The sequence below is a fragment of the Balaenoptera ricei genome, chromosome 7 (genome assembly GCF_028023285.1).
Source record: "Balaenoptera ricei isolate mBalRic1 chromosome 7, mBalRic1.hap2, whole genome shotgun sequence".
Lineage (NCBI taxonomy): Eukaryota > Metazoa > Chordata > Mammalia > Artiodactyla > Balaenopteridae > Balaenoptera > Balaenoptera ricei.
The window spans coordinates 47,780,389-47,801,013 of record NC_082645.1 but is presented as its reverse complement, the minus strand read 5'-3'; the positions used below and the strand labels follow the sequence as shown (position 1 = coordinate 47,801,013).

General features: G+C 40.3%; 2 protein-coding genes across 17 annotated transcripts in view; one reads left to right on the top strand and one right to left on the bottom strand.

Moving 5' to 3' along the window:
- CCDC148 (coiled-coil domain containing 148) overlaps positions 1 to 20,625 on the top strand; it is a 482,246-nt gene that overhangs the window by 283,914 nt on the left and 177,707 nt on the right. For 14 of the 16 annotated variants that reach the window (XR_009504110.1, XR_009504104.1, XR_009504105.1 and 11 more), the window contains one exon: positions 10,258 to 10,367. Coding sequence is in view for 7 of the 16 variants with exons in the window: in XM_059927159.1 (XP_059783142.1) it covers positions 10,258 to 10,367 (110 nt within the window). In the remaining 9 variants the exon portion in view is untranslated. Of the gene's footprint in view, positions 1 to 3,857; positions 3,994 to 10,257; positions 10,368 to 20,625 lie in introns of those variants that run through there. The other 2 variants (XR_009504111.1, XR_009504112.1) reach the window with 2 other exon arrangements.
- The window catches only part of UPP2 (uridine phosphorylase 2), a 43,423-nt gene continuing 40,371 nt past the window's right edge, over positions 17,574 to 20,625 (bottom strand). The window contains exon 7 of the mRNA XM_059927919.1: positions 17,574 to 17,725. Coding sequence (XP_059783902.1) covers positions 17,574 to 17,725 — 152 coding nt within the window. The remainder of the gene's footprint in view (positions 17,726 to 20,625) is intronic.

Below are 20,625 nucleotides of genomic sequence, written 5' to 3'. Positions count from 1 at the left end.
TTTAGTTCTTCTAGATCTTTGTTAAACATTTCTTGTATTTTCTCAATCACTGCCTCCATCCTATTTCCGAGATTCTGGATCTTTACTATCTTTACTATCATTTTACTATCATTACTATCTTTACTATAATTACTCTGAATTCTTTTTCAGGTAGATTGCCTATTTCCTCTTCATTTATTTAGTCTTGTAGGTTTTTACCTTGCTCCTTCATCTGTGACATATTTTTTTGCCATCTCATTTTTTTTTTTTTTTTTTTTTTAATGAGTGGGATTGTGTTCCTGTCTTACTGGTTCTTTGGCCTGAGGCTTCCAGCACTGGGGTTTGTAGCTATTGAGTAGAGCTGGGTCTTGGTGCTGAGATGAGGAACTCCGTGAGACCTCACTCTGATGAATATTCCCTGGGATCTGAGGTTCTTTGTTAGTCCAGAGGTTCGGACTCGGAGCTCCCACTGCAGGAGCTTCGGCCTGCCCCCGGGCTCATGATCCAAGATCCCGCAAGCTGCCTGAGGTGGCAAAAAAATAAATAAATAAAGGAAAAAATAAAATTTGACTAGGAAACTAACAGATTTGTTAGGAAGAATATAAAAATAAAAATATAGATGAATCAACAACTGGAAGGTATGTCAGTACCACAGTAGTAAAAAAGAGGAGGAGGGAAAAGGAAAAAAAAAGGAGGGAGGAAAGACCTTGGTTGTGGAGAGTGGGCCCTAAGCAAGGGCGAGGTTTGGGTGGTGGGTGGGGACAATGCTCAGGACCCACAGGGCTGGAAAAGGCCCTGGGGGCTGTGGGGGTGGGACTTAGGCTCAAGGAACAGAAGGGGCCCAGGCATGCCCCCCACCCCTGGTCTCAGAGGGCAGGGGACCTCACCTGGGAGCCCAGCAGGCTTCCTGGGCTCAAGTAGGCAGGGCAAATGCCCTCCTCTCCTCTCCTGCTCCTCCGGTCTGGGAGGGCCCCTCCCACCTGCCTCTCCTGATCCTCCCCAGCCTCCCTCCTATGCCCTCAAGAACCCACACAGCCTGGATGGGGCTTTGGAGGGGGTTACCAGCCTGGGAGCTCAGCTGGCTCCCTGGCCCGAGTGGGCCAGGCGATCGCCCTCCGCTCCTCTCCTGCTCTTCCCGGAGGGTCCCTCCCGCCTGCCTCTCCTGATCTCCCTGGCCTCAGGGGCACCGATCCTGTCTGGCCTCCACTTCTCTTCCCCCCCTTAGTCCCCCTGCATCCTACTGGTTCACTTTGGGGTTCCTCCCATCTCCTTGGGTGTCAGAGTCCCTCACCAGTGGCCGGCACGTGCCCTAGTTGTGGGGAAAGACTAACTCTGCATCTTCCCACACTGCCATCTTGACTTCCATATATCAGTCAAGAATTATTGAGCACTAACTGCATACCAGGGGTATGTTATAGGTGCTTTGCATGTATGAAATAATTCGATCTGCAACAACAACTCTGTGAGATATGCACTATTTTTAGCTGTGTTGTGTAATTGGGAAACTAAGGCATAGGAAGGTGACTTACCTTGCCCAATATTACACAGCTCATAAGAACCTAGATTTAAAACCAGGTAACCTGGCTTCTGAGCCCTGAACTCTACTGCCTCCTAGTCTCAGGATTTGCCAGTCTGGCCATCCATCCTCTGATGTCACAAATATCTAGAACTATGCTGAGAATCTATAGGAAATGATGGGACATAGTCACAAGTCAGGCATGGGGACTCTTCTTTGGATTTTTACCTGGGTATGAACTCAAATGTATCATAATGGTGTGATTTAAGAAGTGCCGAAAAAGTCCCCTAGGAGCCCCCATTATCTGGAATAGATGCTAAGTTCCTTCCAGTAGTTGAAGCACTTATGAAAATGTGAATCCTCCAGGAGGGCTATTCCCTTAAGCCATCGTTTCCAAGGTCTATTCCATAGAACTTTCTTTCCCAAGATCTATTCATGCACCAAATACTGTAGTCCCAGCTAGTGAGTCTAAAAATAAGGCCTCACTTCTTTTTTATATATAAATGGTTTTGCCATAACCACCATCCAGTATTTTTACCTGTTTCTCTTCTACACGTTTTCGGAAATGCCTGCATGTTACACAAATGCGTCCTGGTTGAAGCTCGTCATTGTAGACAGCCCTGTGGCTACATCCACAGGTCCACTGCTCAGCAGATCATCTTTTGCCATCTCATATCTGGCTTCACTTAGGCAGTTGCTGTTCTTCCTTCAAGCTTTGCTCCAAGCATGGAAACAGAGAATTTCCTTAATTCCACACACTAATAGCCTGTAGCAATTCACAAGACTTATTGAAGGCTTGGAGGCTAAAAGGGGATTATGATCAGAGAAATAAGGAATGAATATACTAGTTGTGATCAGAGACCAACTCTTCCACAGGTCTCCCACCAGCCACCATTCTCCTTGGCATTGTGTGCCATGATGTGATAGTGACCAGCCAGCCTACATCCAGGAGGGAACCCATGTGCCTCCTCCACCTAGAGGCCAGCCTCCAACAATCTCAGTCCCCAAGGGATGAAACTATTCCACCCCTTTAGAGTCTTTCCAGGACTACTGATGGGGGTAAGGAAAGAGGGCTGTGGGGAGGTGATGCAGAGAAAAATGAAAAATCCATCCCTTCCCAATGGGGTTGACTTGCCCCAAGTGCTCACAAAGTACCCATCAGAAGCTAGCACTCAGTGCCTTCTTCAATGAAGTATTCATTATTGAACAACACTGTGTTGGGTACACCAAGAATTCACTGCACCAAACCCGACCTATTACTTTCCAATCTCTTCTCCAGCATGCTGTGAACACTGGTCCAACCCCATACCTTCTGGTCATGGTTCAGTCACTGCCCCAAATCTCCTATAAGCAAATACCTAGGCAAGAACACACAGAGCACTCAGGAACAAGGACAATGTTCAGGCATAGGGTAGTCTAAATGTAGATTTAGAAGAAAAAAGAAATAGTTCTTAGTGTTATCATTCTGCTAAAAAATAAATCCAAACACATTACAAAATGAAACTTAATATTTCAATTTTAAGCATCTACATTTAGTTGTTTCTACTGTATTTAAGTCTTCAGAAAAGAACAGTGATGTATGTATATTAAAAAAAAAAAAAACCTGCATGCTGTAATATTGTGCATTAAAAGTAGCAGAAAGCAAGCAAGCAAGCTGGGGTTAGGGACAAACCACTCCAAACCCATGCAACTTTGTAACCAGAACACTACCATCAACAATAAATGTTACCTGGGGAATTAACTGGGACCACCCAGGAGACTACCACAGTGAATGAAAAAACCCCCAGAGGGCTTCCCTGGTGGCGCAGTGGTTGAGGGTCTGCCTGCCAGTGCAGGGGACACGGGTTCGAGCCCTGGTCTGGGAGGATCCCACATGCCGCGGAGCAACTGGGCCCGTGAGCCACAACTACTGAGCCTGAGCGTCTGGAGCCTCTGCTCCGCAACAAGAGAGGCCGCGATAGTGACAGGCCCGCCCACCGCGATGAGGAGTGGCCTCCACTCGCCGCAACTGGAGAAAGCCCTCACACAGAAACGAAGACCCAACACAGCCAAAAATAAACATAATAAATAAATAATAAATAAAAATTAAAAAAAAAAAAAAAAACAACCCAGAAACAGCAGAGAGGAAATGCTGCTAACACCTCATTTAGAGCACAGGTGGTAGGTGCTGAGAAATGCCCTTGGAAGTGGACCTCTGAGCTGGCAGTCTGCTTTTGTGGTGGGCCTGGGAGGCAGCGTGAGTTCAGGCCATGGGCGCCAAACTCAGAGTAACCCCAGCTACAGCAGGGCCGCAGGCTGCCAGATCTCCTCATCCGTGCCCTTTGCAAAGAGTCAGATTTTCTCTCAACCCGTTCTTTTACAGAGAGTGAAGTGGTTTCAAGTGTCCTATTTGTGGGGAGTCTCCATTTCACCTCCTTCACTGTGCACAGACTAAAGGCCTGGGCTTTGGTTTCTGCACCTGACTCCATGCCTCCTCACTCTGGGCCCCTGGAACAGAGGTCAGCAAACTTTTCTTTAAAGGGCTAGATAGTAAGTATTTTCACCGTTGCCAGTCATATGATGTCTATCGAAACTGCTCAGTTCTGCTGTTGTAGTGCAAAAGGAGCCAGAGACGGTATGTAAACACTGGGCCTGGCTGGGTTCCAATAAGACTTGACAAAAACGGGAGAGGCGATTTTGGCTCCCAGACTGACCCCTGACCCAGAGAAGCACCACTTTCTGTATTGTGTGTTCATCTGCTTCTGGGATATGGTCTTACTCTTTGTGTTTTCTCTCTTAAGGATTTCCCCTTATTTCTTGTGAGCTTAATAAGATGTTTTAAAGTGTCTTTGTGTGATTTATCCAGATCTGGGTGTTTCAGGGTGGTAGAGGGAGTTTTGTAAAACCTAGTTCTCCATCCTGTTGGAAACAGAAGTCTGGTATGTCTTTTTCTATCGCTTTAATGTCAGTCTTCGGTATTATGTTTTAGAAGGTCTCCCATAAATAGGATATAGCTGGATTTTGTTTTACTTTTCAATCTGATAGTCTCTGCCTTTTAACTGATGAGTTAAATTAGTTTACATTCACTATGATTACTGGTACCTTTAAATTTATTTTAGTCACTCTATATTCTATTTTCTATTTATCATGCTATTTCTAATCTTTCTTGTTCTTCCTCTTTCTTCCTTCTACAACATTAATCAAGTTTTCCTTTATTCTATCGTTTCCCCTTCAGTTGTTTGGAAATTCAACATTTAACTACTGTTCTGTGGACAGTAGCCCTTATATTTTAAATATGCACAAGTAACTTAATAAAGTCTAGTGTCATTCCAACCTCTACTCTCCTCCCAGTGATGGTGGGCCTGTAGGACCCTCCACTGATCACACTTCAGTTTTCCATTTTAATTTTATCTAGTTCTGGGTTTTAATCTCCCAAATTGATTTTTCAGTCAGTTTTTACCAATTTCATTGCTCACCATTCAATTAGTTGTTCTTTCAGCAAGTACCTAAGCGTAGGGAATACTCTCCACCTTTGTTTTTTAAAAAGTTTTTATTTCATTGTTCATGCCTGAATAATATTCTACCTGGGTGTAAAATTCTGAGTTGACAATATTTTTCTTCATGACTCTAAAGATATAATCTCCTAGATAATCTAGGATCTTTCAGATTCTATGGCTGCTATTGAGATATGTGTTATCAAACAAATTGTTCATTTGTAGAGAACCCCTCCCTTTCCTTTTTTTGTTTACTTTTAACATTTTCTCTCAGTTTTCTTAGATAACTTTACTACAATACTCCCATGTGTGATTTGCCTTTATTTATGTTGTGCTTCTCGAATATTTATGTCTTTTACCGATTCTGGAGATTTCTTAATCATTATGTTTTTGAATATTGTCTCTTTATTGTTCTGTCTACTCTTTCTTTCTAGAACTTCTTTTAGAAATTTATTAGATCTTCTCATTTTATTCTCTTATTTTATGCTTCTTACTCTTACTTTTATATTTTCCATCTCTATTTCTGTGCTGTGTTCTCAGTTTTTTTTCAGTTCTATTTTAAAGTTCACTAATTCTTTTTTCAGCTGTGCCTAATCTGCTATTTAACTCATCCACTGAACTTTCCTAAAAATTACCAATTTTTTCAATTTTGTAATTTCCAATTTTGAAATGTTTTGAAATTTTACATTTTATTTGGAAGTAAAATTTGGTTCTTGGTTTAGTGTAGTGGTTCAGACCATATACTCTGGTGCTATAGACTGAAAGTTGTATTCCCCAAATTCATATGTTGAAATCCTAACCCCCAATGTGATGGTATTGGGAGATGGGGCTTCTGGGAGGTGATTAGGTCATGAAGGTATAGCCCAAATGAATGAGGTTAATGCCCTTGTAAAAGAGACCCCAGATAGTTCCCTTGTCCCTTTTGCCATGTGAGGTTACAACGAGAAGATGGCCATTTATGAACCAGGAAATGGCTTCTCACCAGACACTGAATCTGCTGGCACTGAATTTGGTCTTTCCAGCCTCCAGACTGAGAGAAATAAATTTCTGTTGTTTATAAACCACTCAGTTTTTGTTATAGCAGCCCAAATGGACTAAGACATTTGGATAGAGAATGTTTTTGTGCAAACTTCAGCTCTGTTTCTTATTAGACTTGTGACCTGGAGCAAGTTACTTAATCTCTCTGTGCTCCAGTTTTCTCATCTATAAACTGGTAAAATAATAATACCTCATAACACAATATAACAGTGTTGTTTGAGGATTAAATGAATTAGTATTTGCAAAACATTTTAAAATTAAAATTGGAATTTATTTTATTTATTTATTTTTAAAATTTGTTTATATTTTTGACCGTGCCCCGCGGCCTGCGGGATTTTAGTTCCCCGACCAGGGATCAAACCTGCGTCCTTGGCAGTGAAAGCCAGGAGTCCTAACCACTGGTCTGTCAGGAAATTCCCTTGCAAAGCATCTAGAAAAGTGGTCAGTGCTGTGCTATTATTATTATCATCATCAACATCATTCAAAGCAGTCTTGACTTTTTCCATTTCTCATTTCTGTGTTTCAATTACTTCTGTTACAGTTTTAATAATTTTAAAGATATTCTCTTTGGTAGTCACTTTCTATATCCCATCTAATAACTCAAATTCTTGAATATAATCTTCCTGTATTTTATGACCATTTACTGTGCCTCACACAAAAATTGTCACATACTTATTCTGTGACTTTTTATCATGAGCCTCATATTCACTGAGGCTGAATATTTTGTGGAAATCCCCTGCCACCTGTCTGTGTCTGTTGTACCATGTGGTTTTGCTTTTACTTATGCCAGGAGTGCCAGGGACATCTCTATTCATAACCTAATTTTCTGTTTATATTTTGAAATGGGGTTTCCTGGAATGCAATGTAAATTTAAACTCCAACACTGAATAAGGATCAAGCATGGATTTTGTATCTCTCAGGGAATTACATGTTTCCCCCCACAGGTTGCCTAGACAGAGGCAGACAAGATTTACTAGGGTCTCCTCTGCAGGTGGGCAGATTTTTTTCTCTTGAATCTTAGTCCCAACACCTCACCCAAAATGTGTCTACATAAACTTTAATTCCAAGGCTCCAGGCTATCAGGTCACTACTCTGGCTTTAAGTTTCTTCCTTCCTGTTAGCATCTTTTGATTCTCTTCCAGAAATGTTTTACGCAGCATTTGCAGATGTTTCCAGTGCTTTGGGATATGTTAGCTCTCCATCTTGCAGAACCCCCAGTAGACTTCTTTCTTCTCACAACATTATTTCACAACTGTCTTCCTTCCTTACTAGTCCCCTTCCTTCTCAACATTTCATTTTTCATCTTATTATCTTCCGCCACTTCATACCAGTTTCTTTCCTTCCCTGGTAGTATATTTCAATCCTAGAGAGTCCCAGAAGCCCGTGTAGATTGCCAACCAGCAGGCGTGATTCCATCAGGCCATATCGCATGAACTTTCTTTCCAAAAATTAGTAAATTAGAATTTGGTATTATAAAAACCACAATACAGACTTCATTGAGCTTTTACTTTTTATTGTAGTAAAATATAGCTATCATAACATTTACCATTTTAACCTTCTTTTGAGTGTACAAATCAGTGGCATTAGATACATTCACATGATTTTGTAACCATCACCACTATCCATCCCAAACTGAAACTCTGTACCCATTAAACAATAACTCTCCCTTCCTCTTTCCCTCAGCCCCTCATAACCACTTCTTTCTCTTTGAATTTGACTATCTAGATACAACAATTGTCCTTTTGTGTCTGCCTTATTTTACTTAGCATAATGTCTGCAAGTTTCATTCATGTTGTAGCATGTGACAGGATTTCATTGAGCCTTTATTTTTATTTTTAAGTTTTATTTATTTATTTTTGTTTGGTTTACTCTAAAATTTTTTTTTAATTTTTATATAATTTTTAAAGGTTACTTTCCATTTACAGTTATTAAAAAACACTGGCTATATTTCCTGTGTTGTACAATACATCCTTGAGCCTATTTTATACTTAACAGTTTGTACCTCCCATTGCCCCACCCTTATATTGCACCTCCCCCCCAACCACCAGTTTATTCTCTACATCTGTGAGTCGAGCCTTTACATATATCCTCTGGGGGAAAGAAGATTCTTTATTAGCCACAAAGCCATAAGGAGTTTTATCTAAATAGATACTGAGATCACTGCTGACATCTCTCACTCATCAGCCCTTTAAATGCCACTCTCTCCCACAGCTACTGCTCTGGCTCTGTCATGTTTGAACTTTCCTTAGCCTTTTAACAAAAGAAAGACTTTGGAAGCACATTATCTTCACATGAGAAGGGAATTTTTATTCTGAAATATGTAAGCGTTTAACTTATTAGGTGAAAATTTGAAGGCGCTGACCTTCACAGTAGGGGAGCTGCCTAGTCTAACAAGAAAGCAATGTCTTTGACAGCCCCAGCTTATCTTTACTCCATCTCTGCCCTTCCCCCAATGTTCGAATACTGTGAGAGGGAGCTAGCCACGTCCTGGTCACCTACACCAGGTACAGTTTTTTGTTACCAGTAATTATCTCAGCCTTACTCCTCCTCCTTCCTCTTACCCCTTCAGACTGCCAGTCAGTCCTGCTCTATGTGTTTCAGCCACTTCCCTTTGCCTGGGAATAAGGTCCAAACTCCTTACTCTGACTTTTAGGGCCTCACACAATAGAACCCCAAACCACCTTTCCAGATCCAGCAAAACAGGAGTCTTTACTATTCTTACATATGTCCTGCATTGTCCTCCTTTGTCTTATTTCATGCTTTTTCCTTTGATGGCAACACCCGCTTTAGAGTTTCTTTCAAAATTATGGCCCTTAAATAAAATTCATCTCAAATATCCACCTTGTCCAAGGAACCCTTTCAAATTTTTCCATCTCCATACAATCATTTCCCCTGGTAAGTCCTTAGAACACTTTTATTTCCACCTCTCTTTTCAGGTCTATCAGATTATCCTTGAATTGTAGTTATCCACACATTTGCCTTAGTGCCTTAAACTTAGTAGGCTGTGAATTGTCTAAAGGAGGTGACTGTGTCTTGCTTTCCCACAACACCTAGCACTGTGACTTGTGCAAAGTAGGTCCTTTATCAATATATTTGTTCTATCATTTACATGTTAACTTAGAGCATGTCCATGGCACTGCAACCTTGAATCAATAATGGAACCAGTTCTAGAATAGGTGTGACCTCTGGAGACCAAGGGGAAGGAAGGAGAAGGTAGGACCAGGCAGTGTAGGAGGCAGATCTGGCTAGTAGATTGGTGTCCACTGCTGATTATTTACCCAGAGTAAGTGGGACATGGGTAACATTTTGTTTGCCCCATCATTGGTTTCTGTTGGTTACAATGTTGGGAGGAAATGCAAATGCAAAGGACCTTAAACTCAGATGAAGAAATAAAGTGATATGGAAGTGAAAAGAAGAATCCAGTTTTTTAAGGATTTGTACTTCCTTTTTTAACAGAGGAGAGAGCAAAATCAGACTACTCAGATGATTTCTGTAATTCTGAAATGTCCCCAGTGCTTCACAATGTTAATGATTAAGTTACTATAGAGAATAACAGATTTTCTAAGAAATTTAGAAAATAAATAGACACAATCTTAAATTACTACCTTTTGGAGGGTAATTTTTGACTAATCCTGTACAAACTAGATGATACTGGTTTCTAGATTGTTTGCCTGATGATTTTTTAAACTATGTTATACTTATAAAAATAATGTTCAAATCATATTTAAGGTTTCAGGGGAAAAGGTGATTTAATGGTGGGCTTTTATTCTCAAGTTAAAATTGCTATGCTCAGTTTTTAGAAAAATAAATGTTAAGTTGATTCCAGACTGAGCAACACCTATTTAGGAGGAGTGAAAAAGCAAATAAGAAATGAGGAAAACCCTTGAGGAGTAAATAATGAAGCAGGTTGCAAATTATCAGTATTTTTAGTTCTTCATCTTAGGAGACATTGGATGGTAGACCCCCACTGGCCAGTATTTTAGAATTCTTAAGAGATAGAGAAAGTCCAGGAGGACTGAGGAAAGAAATGTTTATAGAGTTTCTTTATTTTTTAAAAAGGACAAAGAGAGACCCTAATAACTAAGGATTGCATTTACTTAAGCTCTAATCCTGAGATGAAGGTTGTAGATCAAATCCTCAAAAAATCTACTTATGGTATAGACATCTAGAGGCACACAGGATCCTGGAGAGGAATGGTGTGGCTTTATGAAACTCAGTATGTCAGACAATTTTAATTTCCTTCCATGACAGGGTGATGGAACATGTAGCTTGGAGGCAAGCAATGGAGACCATTTATCTGTCTTTTACTCAAGCTTTCAATTCTATCATACATGGGATGCCCATCAGCCAGCCAAGAAAGTGTAAGTTGAACACCATGTTTTTCAAGCTGCAAGTCCTGGAGAGTTCCAGGAGAATTTTAAATACAAGCATACATTCTTGAATAGAGGGTTATATCTTTTTTTAAAGTGCTCTAGCAGTTAAGAAGAAAAATACTAACTTCTGTTTTGCAGTAAAAGAATTATAATTGAAAGATCTGCATATAGAATGACTTTAGCTTCTTACATTTTTCCGAATGGTTTTGGGTCCCCAGATGTATTTTGGAGGCTGTATTAATGGATCCCAGCAGGAACCAGATGGCACAATTAAACTGGGGAACTGAGAGAATTTCCTGAAAGGACTATCCACAAAGGGGTGGGCAGGATTTAGGGAACAACAAAGGGTGGTGTAGCTGGAACAGCTGTTACCAGCCCTGATGTGAGGGGGCTTGAAGGGAGCAATAACCAGAACCTAGAGGACAGCAGTATGACTAGGGCCACCCAGAGGGACTGTGGCCTGTGGTAGGGGACACAGGTATCCTGCCATGACTCAGCCCAAGGAAAGTGTGCAAACCCATGAAATTATATGCAAACTCAGGGGTATACGTGTGAATGTGCATTTTTCTGCTGAGCAAGTCCATAGATTTTTATCAACGGTCTCCAAAATGAATCCCAAATGTTAAGAACTATGTTTTTAAAAGAAGGATATAAAATTTAAACTCACTTTGTTGTATTTCTGAAGTTGATAGTTTGTAATCCTTGTTAAGTACTTACAGGGTGCAAAGCACTAAATAACATTCTATAACTGGATAAAAATAAACCAGGAGAAGTTATTGCGTGTATTTTGGACCAAAGATTGTGTTTTACTAAGATTGTGTTGTGTGTCAATTGTCTAGTGTGTTTGGGAGTGAAACATGGAGCAGAGGAACTGGTCTGGCTGTTAATGATCTCACGTAGCAAATTACACTGAATGATATACACATGTTACTCGGAAAGGTTGGTCAAGGGATCACATTTGGGCAAAGTTAACTTGACAGGTAGTCAGCTATGTATTTGCTTTAATTGGTTGATTGATTGTGGTTTTGTTTGTTTTTTGGGTTTTGTTTATATATGTACACACACACACACACACACGTGTGTAATTCATATATATGATATATGTCTTAGCTGTGGGTACCATAACAAAATACCAATGACTGAGTGGCTTAAACAACAGAAATTTATTTTCTCACAGTTCTGGAAGCTACAAGCCCCAGACCAAGATTCCAGCTGATTCCATAACGGTTGAGAGCTCTCTTCCTGGTTTGCAGATGACAACCTTCTCACTGCATCCTCACATGGACTTTTCTCAGTACATGTGTACAGAGAGAGAAAGAGAGTGAGCTCTCCGGTTTCCCTTCTGATAAGGACACTAATTCTATCAGATCAGGGCCCCATCCTGTGACCTCATTTAACCTAATTCCTTATAGACCCCATCTCCAAATATAGCCACACTGAGGGTTAGAGCTTCAACATATGAACTTGGTGAGGGGAACACAAAAATTTAATCCATAACAATATATATAAATATATTAATATGTATAATTAATTCACTTTTACTCTGTGTCAGGCACTGTGCACATTGCTGGGGATATAAAATGGTTAAGATATTGTTCCTCTTTTTGGTGAGAATGCTAAAAATCTACTTTTAGCAAATTTCAAGTGAACAGCACAGAGTTAAACTATAGTCACCGTACTGTATATCAGATCCTCAAAACTTATCATCTTATAACTAGAAATTTGTACCGTTTGACCACTTAGACCAACATCTCCCCATTCCCTGCCCCCAGGCCTTGGTAACCACCATTCTACTCTCTGTTTCTATGAATCTGACTTTTTTTTTGGATTCCACATATAAGTAATACCATACAGTATTTGTCTTTGTTTGGTTTATTTTACTTGTTATAATGCCCTCCAGTTTCATCCATGTTGTCACAAATGGCAGGATTTCCTTCTTTTTTATGGATAAATAATATTCCATTGTATGTATGTATCTATCTATATATAGATAGATACAATGCATTGTGTGTATGTATATATATATATATATATACACATACATACACATATATAACGCACACATATATATAACACATTTTCTTTATCCATTCATCAATCAACAGACACTTATGTTGTTTCCATAGCTTGGCTATTGCATAAAAGGTAACTATGTGAGGTGATGGATGTGTTAATTAACTTGATTGTGGTAATCATTTCACAATGTGTATATATTATCAAGTCATCATATTGTACACTTGAAAATATATACATTTTAGCTGTCAACTATACCTCAGAGAAAAAAGATACTGTTCTTGTTGAGGAGTAAGAGTCAAGTAAAAGAGCTTGACCTTTATATAACTAGTCCAGTGGAGGCACCATTGAAAGAATTCTAGAAGTTCAGCTGGAGGAGTGCCTGCCAGATTCCCAGACTATTCATTCTTTTAAATCAGTGCCTTTTGACCCAGGCTGCACATCACCAGGGGAAATTTTTTAAATAGGGATTCCCAGTCCCACTTCCAGAGATTCTCATTTAGCTGGTCTGTGGTGGGGCCCCAAATGGTGGTTTTTTGAAGGCTTCCCTGCTGACCCTAACGTGCAGCAGTGTTGAGAGCCACCTGTAGTAAATGCACTGACACACACACCCCTCCCCCACCCCACGCCCCACACTCACCACTACACTACACTACACTCTGGCCTCTTGGAATCACAACTAGTTGTTCTTCTCCTGATGATTAGTTCACATTTTGTCTTAGAGATGCTGTAAAATTTTTCTCTTTATGAAGCAGCTGCTAGGCAGCCCAGAGCCAATTCAGCGCCTCCTGTCTGCCAGTGCATGAACTGTATGCGACGCATCTTGGTATTAGCTTCAGGCTTTGTGCCAATGATGCCCCTTCCCTTCCCTTTTCCTTTTTCTTTCCCACTTAGGTCTAATTTGTACTATCTTGATGTGCTTTTATTTATCCTTGTAAACTGTCTCTGATTCTTTTGGGGAAGAGGGAGAGATATGGATTTATAATGAATGAATGAACAAAGAAAAAACATACCAAAAATACATGCAACACCCATACATAGAAATCACCAGAAGAGTTTTTGCAAGCCTATCTGTTTCTTGAATAGATTTCTAGGAGGGCGAGACTGAATGAGTGGAGAAGGTGGGGTTAGAGGTGAGGTGAAGAGCTGGTTCCCAGACTTAGCGCAGGCATAGGTGAGTAGTGGCTGAATGCCTGCATCGGACAACACTCCATGGCAGTCAAAAGGTAGAAAGAGGGCAGTTGAAGGGAGACATGAGCCTCCCAAATGAAGACAAGCTGGGCAGCCATTATCCAAGTTCATGAAAAAGGACAAGTGTTCTCAGCATAGCCTACAAACGAGGACACATTGATATCTTCCTAGTGCAACCCTAGTTCTAAGGGAACTAGATGTGATGAACTGAGGGGAATTAAACTTGGAGACCTTCCTGAAGGAGGTGAATCTAGGGTTTGGTTTTGACAGAGGGGAAAGCCATGTGCTATAGGAGAAAGCAAGAAGTTCTAGACATCACCACAACTCTACACTGATGGTACAGAGGACTTTCCACCCCGTAAAGTGAGATGTCATGGGAGGGACAGCCAAGGAGAGCTGAGATGACAACGGACTGAATAAGGAAAGGATAAGTCTCGCAAAGACTAGAGGCATTTTAGTGAGAGTTTATGAAGGAAATGTATGAAGCGGATTCATTCTTCACTTAACAAACATTTACTGAGCACCTAGAATGAGACAGGCGCTGTTTGGGTGCTTGGGGTACAGCAGTAAATAAAGCAAATGCAGTCTTTGTCCTCATGAGCCTTATAGCCTAGGCACATTAATTCTGTAGAGACACAAATCATGACATAATTGCAAGCGGTGATGAGTAATTTAAGGAGGCTGCAGAGGGCGTTGTGGGAGGCTGTGGGTGGGGCTGGGAGGAAGCTGGCTTGAGGAGCAGGAGGGCTGTCCCCTGGTGGACAGGTTGGAGAGCTATCTAGGAGAATCAACTCATAGGACTTGGCAGTTGTTTGGATGTGGGAATGAGGAAGGCAGATTCGTCAAAGAGGTGTCCCAGGTTGCTGGCAGGTGCGTGCGCATACACACACCCTTCTGCAGGAGCTGAGGGGAGGACTGACTGCGATTATTTCTTTCTTCTCTCTCTCTCTCACATAACCTCCTCTTCTCTCAATAAAAAGGAAAATAAGGTTTTCCAGGAACAGGTAAATAAAAGTTCATATTGAAGGCTTACGGAGAACAGTCTGAAGTAGTTTCCACTTGGTCTAAAAATATATATGAAACACAGTGAAAACCGCACTAATGACCGCAGTGTTATTCTACCTAACTTTTAGTTCTGATGCTGGTATTTGATGGTGAATTACTGGGATACTTTAAAAATTGCACTCCAAGCATATCTATTGCCAAAAAAGTTCCCGAACTGATGCTCCTCTCGGGAGATTGTTTATTGTCATTGATTACAAAGAGACAAAAGAAATCTCTCTCATGGTTGGAATTAAATTTTATTTGAGCCACAACAATATAAATATATGTACACAACGTTACATGCTATTCAAGATTGTAAGCTCTCCTCCACCCTTCCGCCATCCATGCTTCCCAACTCTTAAGTGTATCAGCCTTAGAAGAACCCCCCCCAGGAGGCATCAACTCATACAGAGCAAGGTGTATCCCCTAAGTGACACCATGCCTGCCAGAGGGTCAAACTGAATAGGGGTACAGGTTGGGTGCAGGCAAGACCTGCTTCAAAGTCACACAAAAGGATGACTTTAACATCTTGAACTCAGGTCTAAATTCACTTGTTGTTAATTCCTCAGCCTGTGAGGTTAATATTGAAATGAAATTTAAAAAATACAGCCTCTTCAAAATGCATTTCCTTAAAAGAAAAAAAATTGCTAGAAGGTGATTTAATCATTTGTGATTTCTGAAGAAAAATTAAGATCTTTCTTTGCATTTCCAAGGGTTTTCATTTGAAAATCAATGTGTGATCTAGAGTTGTTACTTTTTGTGATAAAATCACAAACATGGGCAAAACTAAGCCTCTGACCCTATTACATGGTGCACTGAAATCCTGCAGGGGAAAAAAAAGAAGTATGGTCACATTTCCCTAAGTGTAGCTTTTTCATATAGACCTACATTACACTTTTTTTCTGTAAATATTTTGAATATGCATGATCAATTTCTGTCACTTGTCCAACATCTAGAAGTGCCTGACAATGTTCTAACATGAATTTCTGGATTAGTTTCAGAAACAGAGTGACGGGTAACTGTATCCACAAGTGGTTGATCTATTTTGATGTGAACCTAATTAATGCTGCATATGAAACTCCAAATGTCACAGTACAGGAGTTTTACAGTTTTAATTATTAGACTGACTTAGCTAACTCATTCTAAAATGAAATTTGAATTTAATTTAATGTAAGTTATTAAACTCTTCTACAATAAATTCTTTTTTTTTTTTTTTTTTTTTTATTGTCCCCTGCATTGGCAGGCGGATTCTTAACCACTGCACCACCAGGGAAGCCCAGCTTGTGGGATCTTTTTTTTTTTTTAACTTTTATTTATTTATTTATTTTATATTAATCAGTCATCAGTTTTATACACATCACTGTATACATGTCTATCCCAATCGCCCAATTCAGCACACAACCATCCCCACCCCACTGCAGTTTTCCCCCCTTGGTGTCCATACGTTTGTTCTCTACATCTGTGTCTCAACTTCTGTCCTGCAACCCGGTTCATTTGTACCATTTTTCTAGGTTCCACATACATGCGTTAATATACGATATTTGTTTTTCTCTTTCTGACTTACTTCACTCTGTATGACAGTCTCTAGATCCATCCACGTCTCTACAAATGACTCAATTTCTTTCCTTTTTATGGCTGAGTAATATTCCATTGTATATATGTACCACATCTTCTTTATCCATTCGTCTGTCGATGGGCATTTAGGATGCTTCCATGACCTGGCTATTGTAAATAGTGCTGCAATGAACATTGGGGTGCATGTGTCTTTTTGAATTATGGTTTTCTCTGGGTATATGCCCAGTAGTGGGATTGCTGGGTCATATGGTAATTCTATTTTTAGTTTTTTAAGGAACCTCCAAATTGTTCTCCATAGTGGCTGTATCAATTTACATTCCCACCAACAGTGCAAGAGGGTTCCCTTTTCTCCACACCCTCTCCAGCATTTGTTGTTTGTAGATTTTCTGATGATGCCCATTCTAACTGGTGTGAGGTGATACCTCATTGAGTTTTGATTTGCATTTCTTTAATAATTAGTGATGTTGAGCATCTTTTCATGTGCTTCGTGGCCGTCTGTATGTCTTCTTTGGAGAAATGTCTGTTTAGGTCTTCTGCCCATTTTTGGATTGGGTTGTTTGTTTCTTTAATATTGAGCTGAATGAGCTATTTATATATTTTGGAGATTAATCCTTTGTCCGTTGATTCCTTTGCAAATATTTTCTCCCATTCTGAGGGTTGTCTTTTCGTCTTGTTTATGGTTTCCTTTGCTGTGCAAAAGCTTTGCAGTTTCATTAGGTCCCATTTGCTTATTTTTGTTTTTATTTCCATTTCTCTAGGAGGTGGATCAAAAAAGATCTTGCTGTGATTTATGTCAAAGAGTGTTCTTCCTATGTTTTCCTCTAAGAGTTTTATAGTGTCCGGTCTTACATTTAGGTCTCTAATCCATTTTGAGTTTATTTTTGTGTATGGTGTTAGGGAGTATTCTAATTTCATTCTTTTACATGTAGCTGTCCAGTTTTCCCAGCACCACTTATTGAAGAGACTGTCTTTTCTCCATTGTATATCCTTGCCTCCTTTGTCATAGATCAGTTGACCATAGGTGCATGGGTTTATCTCTGGGCTTTCTATCACAAGTGTTTGATCTATTTTGATGTGAACCTAATTAATGCTGCATATGAAACTCCAAATGTCACAGTACAGGAGTTTTACAGTTTTAATTATTAGACTGACTTAGCTAACTCATTCTAAAATGAAATTTGAATTTAATTTAATGTAAGTTATTAAACTCTTCTACAATAAATTCTTTTTCTAAGAGAAAGGATTGTATAAAATCATTCAATTATGATTTTAGCATGTGGATGAGAACTATATAAAAATGCCACAAATAATATATGACTTCAACATTATGACTGGAACTACAAACTTTCAGGGAAGGATTGGGCTTCCCAGCTATGATGTCAGGTCACGAAGTCCAAGCCGCCGTTTGATGAATCTGGAGATTAGGAGCTGAGGCCGTTTTTGGTACTCCACCAGAACATCATGGGGAGAGCTGATCTGGTCACATTCAAGTCTGTTGAGAAGTGTCACACAGACCACAGCAGCTAGAAGAGCAAATAAGACCATTACCAAACAAATGGGTTTATCTTTTGCGTAGAAACATTAACCAGACACCCCCGTGTCCCTAGCACATGTACTTTGTGTTGTTTTCCCTGTTACATAAATGCAATCCACTGAACCTTCCAGACTTCCATATGAATTATAATTCATATTTCTGTGGACTCCCACCAAACACTCCACCTAAATAAGTTAATTGAAATAATTTTCAGCACTCTCCCTTCTCCTTTCCCCTATAATTGGCTACATTAAGGCTTAGAAAAGGTTTGTGTTCAAGATAAGAACAAGGAGGGATCTTTGCCATCCAAGATACACAAACCTCCAGCTTTCTATCCCATTTCCAATTCTTAGAGCAGGCTTTTCTTTTCTTTTTTTTTTTTAAAACATCTTTATTGGAGTATAACTGCTTTACAATGGTGTGTTAGTTTCTGCTTTATAACAAAGTGAATCAGCTATACATATACATATATCCCCATATCTCCTCCCTCTGCGTCTCCCTCCTACCCTCCCTATCCCACCCCTCTAGGTGGTCACAAAGCACCGAGCTGATCTCCCTGTGCTATGTGGCTGCTTCCCAATAGCTATCTATATTACATTTGGTAGTGTATATATGTCAATGCCACTCTCTCACTTCGTCCCAGCTTACCCTTCCCACTCCCCGTGTCCTCAAGTCCATTCTCTACGTCAAACAGGCTTTTCTTACTTCAGGATATAACTAGAGAGCTAGCCATTTGTTTCCTGAGATGACATTTTACTCCTTGGTGCAGTGTTTGAGTTTGCCTACTGGAGAGGGAAGTAAATAGAGAAGAGGTATGACCACTAACCTCGAGAAATAGCAATAAAGGCAAGTACTGACTCTTTTGAAATCTGAGGAAAAAAATGAAATCATATGCATAAATGATATGCTTAAGAATCAGCTCCATGAAGGAGCACATTTATTAGCATTTAGTTTCTAAAGAATGAGGACAAAATCTTGTGATAGTTACAAAACTAGGGGGAAAGAGCAAACATCTTTCTTTTAAAAAAAATGAAATTCTCATTTTTGAAAACACACCATAAAAGCGACGTCTTTGGTTTGTTCCAGCAAGAACAAGAGAGAGACATTGGGTCCCCTACAAATTCTTTATTATCAGTTTCACATGAAATCTTTGATTTCAAGGAATGTGGTTATACACATTAAAATCAGTGACAACCACTTTGAATTGATAGCAGTGTCACAATCTCTATCTTCATCTGCATCATTTTAAAAAGGATTTCAGTGGATCTGGGATTAGATGTAGCTACAGTCACAAGCTTTGAGGTCATGAAGATAAAGTTGGGTGTGAGTGTGATATTTATTTCTTTGACTTCTGCACTATCTCAGACTTCCGGATTTGAGAAGGAGAAATAGACTGTAATTATAATAGGTGCTATCTTTTTTGTTTGGTTTAGCTCTTGCTACATGCTGGGTATTTATGATACCATTTAGACCTCATAGCTGTGCCGTGAGCTAGCTATTATTTTTATCCCCTTTGGACAAATGATGAAATGAGGGCTTAAGGAGGTCAGATGGCCCAGTAAGACACAGCTAGTAAATAGCCAATCAATTCCCAGCTTCATAAACTGCTGAGAAGACTCCTCTACCTCCCATCCCTCCTCCTCTGCACATGGCGAACCATAAGGCAGACCTGCCCTGACCGATCAGTCAAACTGACCCTCCTGTTCAGTGAACTGAAAAGCAATTGAAAATATCCAACTTGAGCTGAGTCAAGTATTTCATCACCTAGGACCCTGTTTATTCAAAACTCATTCAGTTGTAAAGCAAGTTGGCCCAACAGGTAAACAAGAAAATGGAAGAGCTAGAAACTTCCTCGGCTTTTCAAGTTAATGATCAGCAAGTCTGTGACGGCTGACATGAGCTGGTGGTAGCAGGGAAAAGATGAAAGTCCTTCTCTAATCCTTCACTTGGCAGAAGGATAAAAGGAAACACGTGCTCTGTACTTGTCAAGGAGGGAGAGCTGACTTTACTTAACGTCTTCTCCGGCTATTTCAAGGGTAAGGCCAAAGAGGGACAAGAACAGGTCATCGCGATCTCAGTGGTGTTTTCTTGATGCTGGAGGACCCATTAACAAGCAGCCTGTAATAATCTTGTCGTCTAAAATTACTATTTCCACAAGCAATTAAAAGGGACTAATTTACCCAAAACAATTTGTCAAAGTTAAGCCTGACAGCTTTGCTACCATAATCCTCAGGTTGGGCAGAGAGGATGGCTCCTGCAGAGAGGCATTCAGTGACCTAGCTGTCACCAAGGAGGTTGTCAGCTAACTGACCTCAGGCTGCAATGGGATGGGAACACACCAGTGTTAACGTGAAGCTCAATGTACCCTCGGCCACACCAGGAACTCCCAGTGATTCTAACTCTTTGATTGTTTTTAGTCCCTTTGCAAATCTGATGAAAGTTGTTAACTGCAACCTCTTTTCACGAAAATACACATATGCACATACACACAAAATATTGTATATAATTTCAAGGGTTTCAGGGCTCCTGAAGCCCACCCTGAATTATTAGAAATCTATGGTCCCCCATGGATCCCTGCTTTAGCCCCACCTCTGTGATTCAGAATGGAGTTCCAGGAAGGTTTTCCCATGAATTGTAGGCAAAGGCAGCAATGTGGGGCAGAAACTCCCTGTGCACAGCAGAACCAAACAGGGCTGGGTCTCAGAAAATGGCAAAGCAGCAAAGGTTGGCTTTGGAGTTTCCAGCCTGGCCCTTAGGACTGCTCCTCTCCCACCTCTTCCTGGCCCTTTACAGGGAGCCCTTCACTTCTCAAGGTTTGAGCTTTTTAGGCAGACCCATCTTTATTCCCCAGGTGCCTGGTATATAAAACACAGAAACCTCAACAACCCA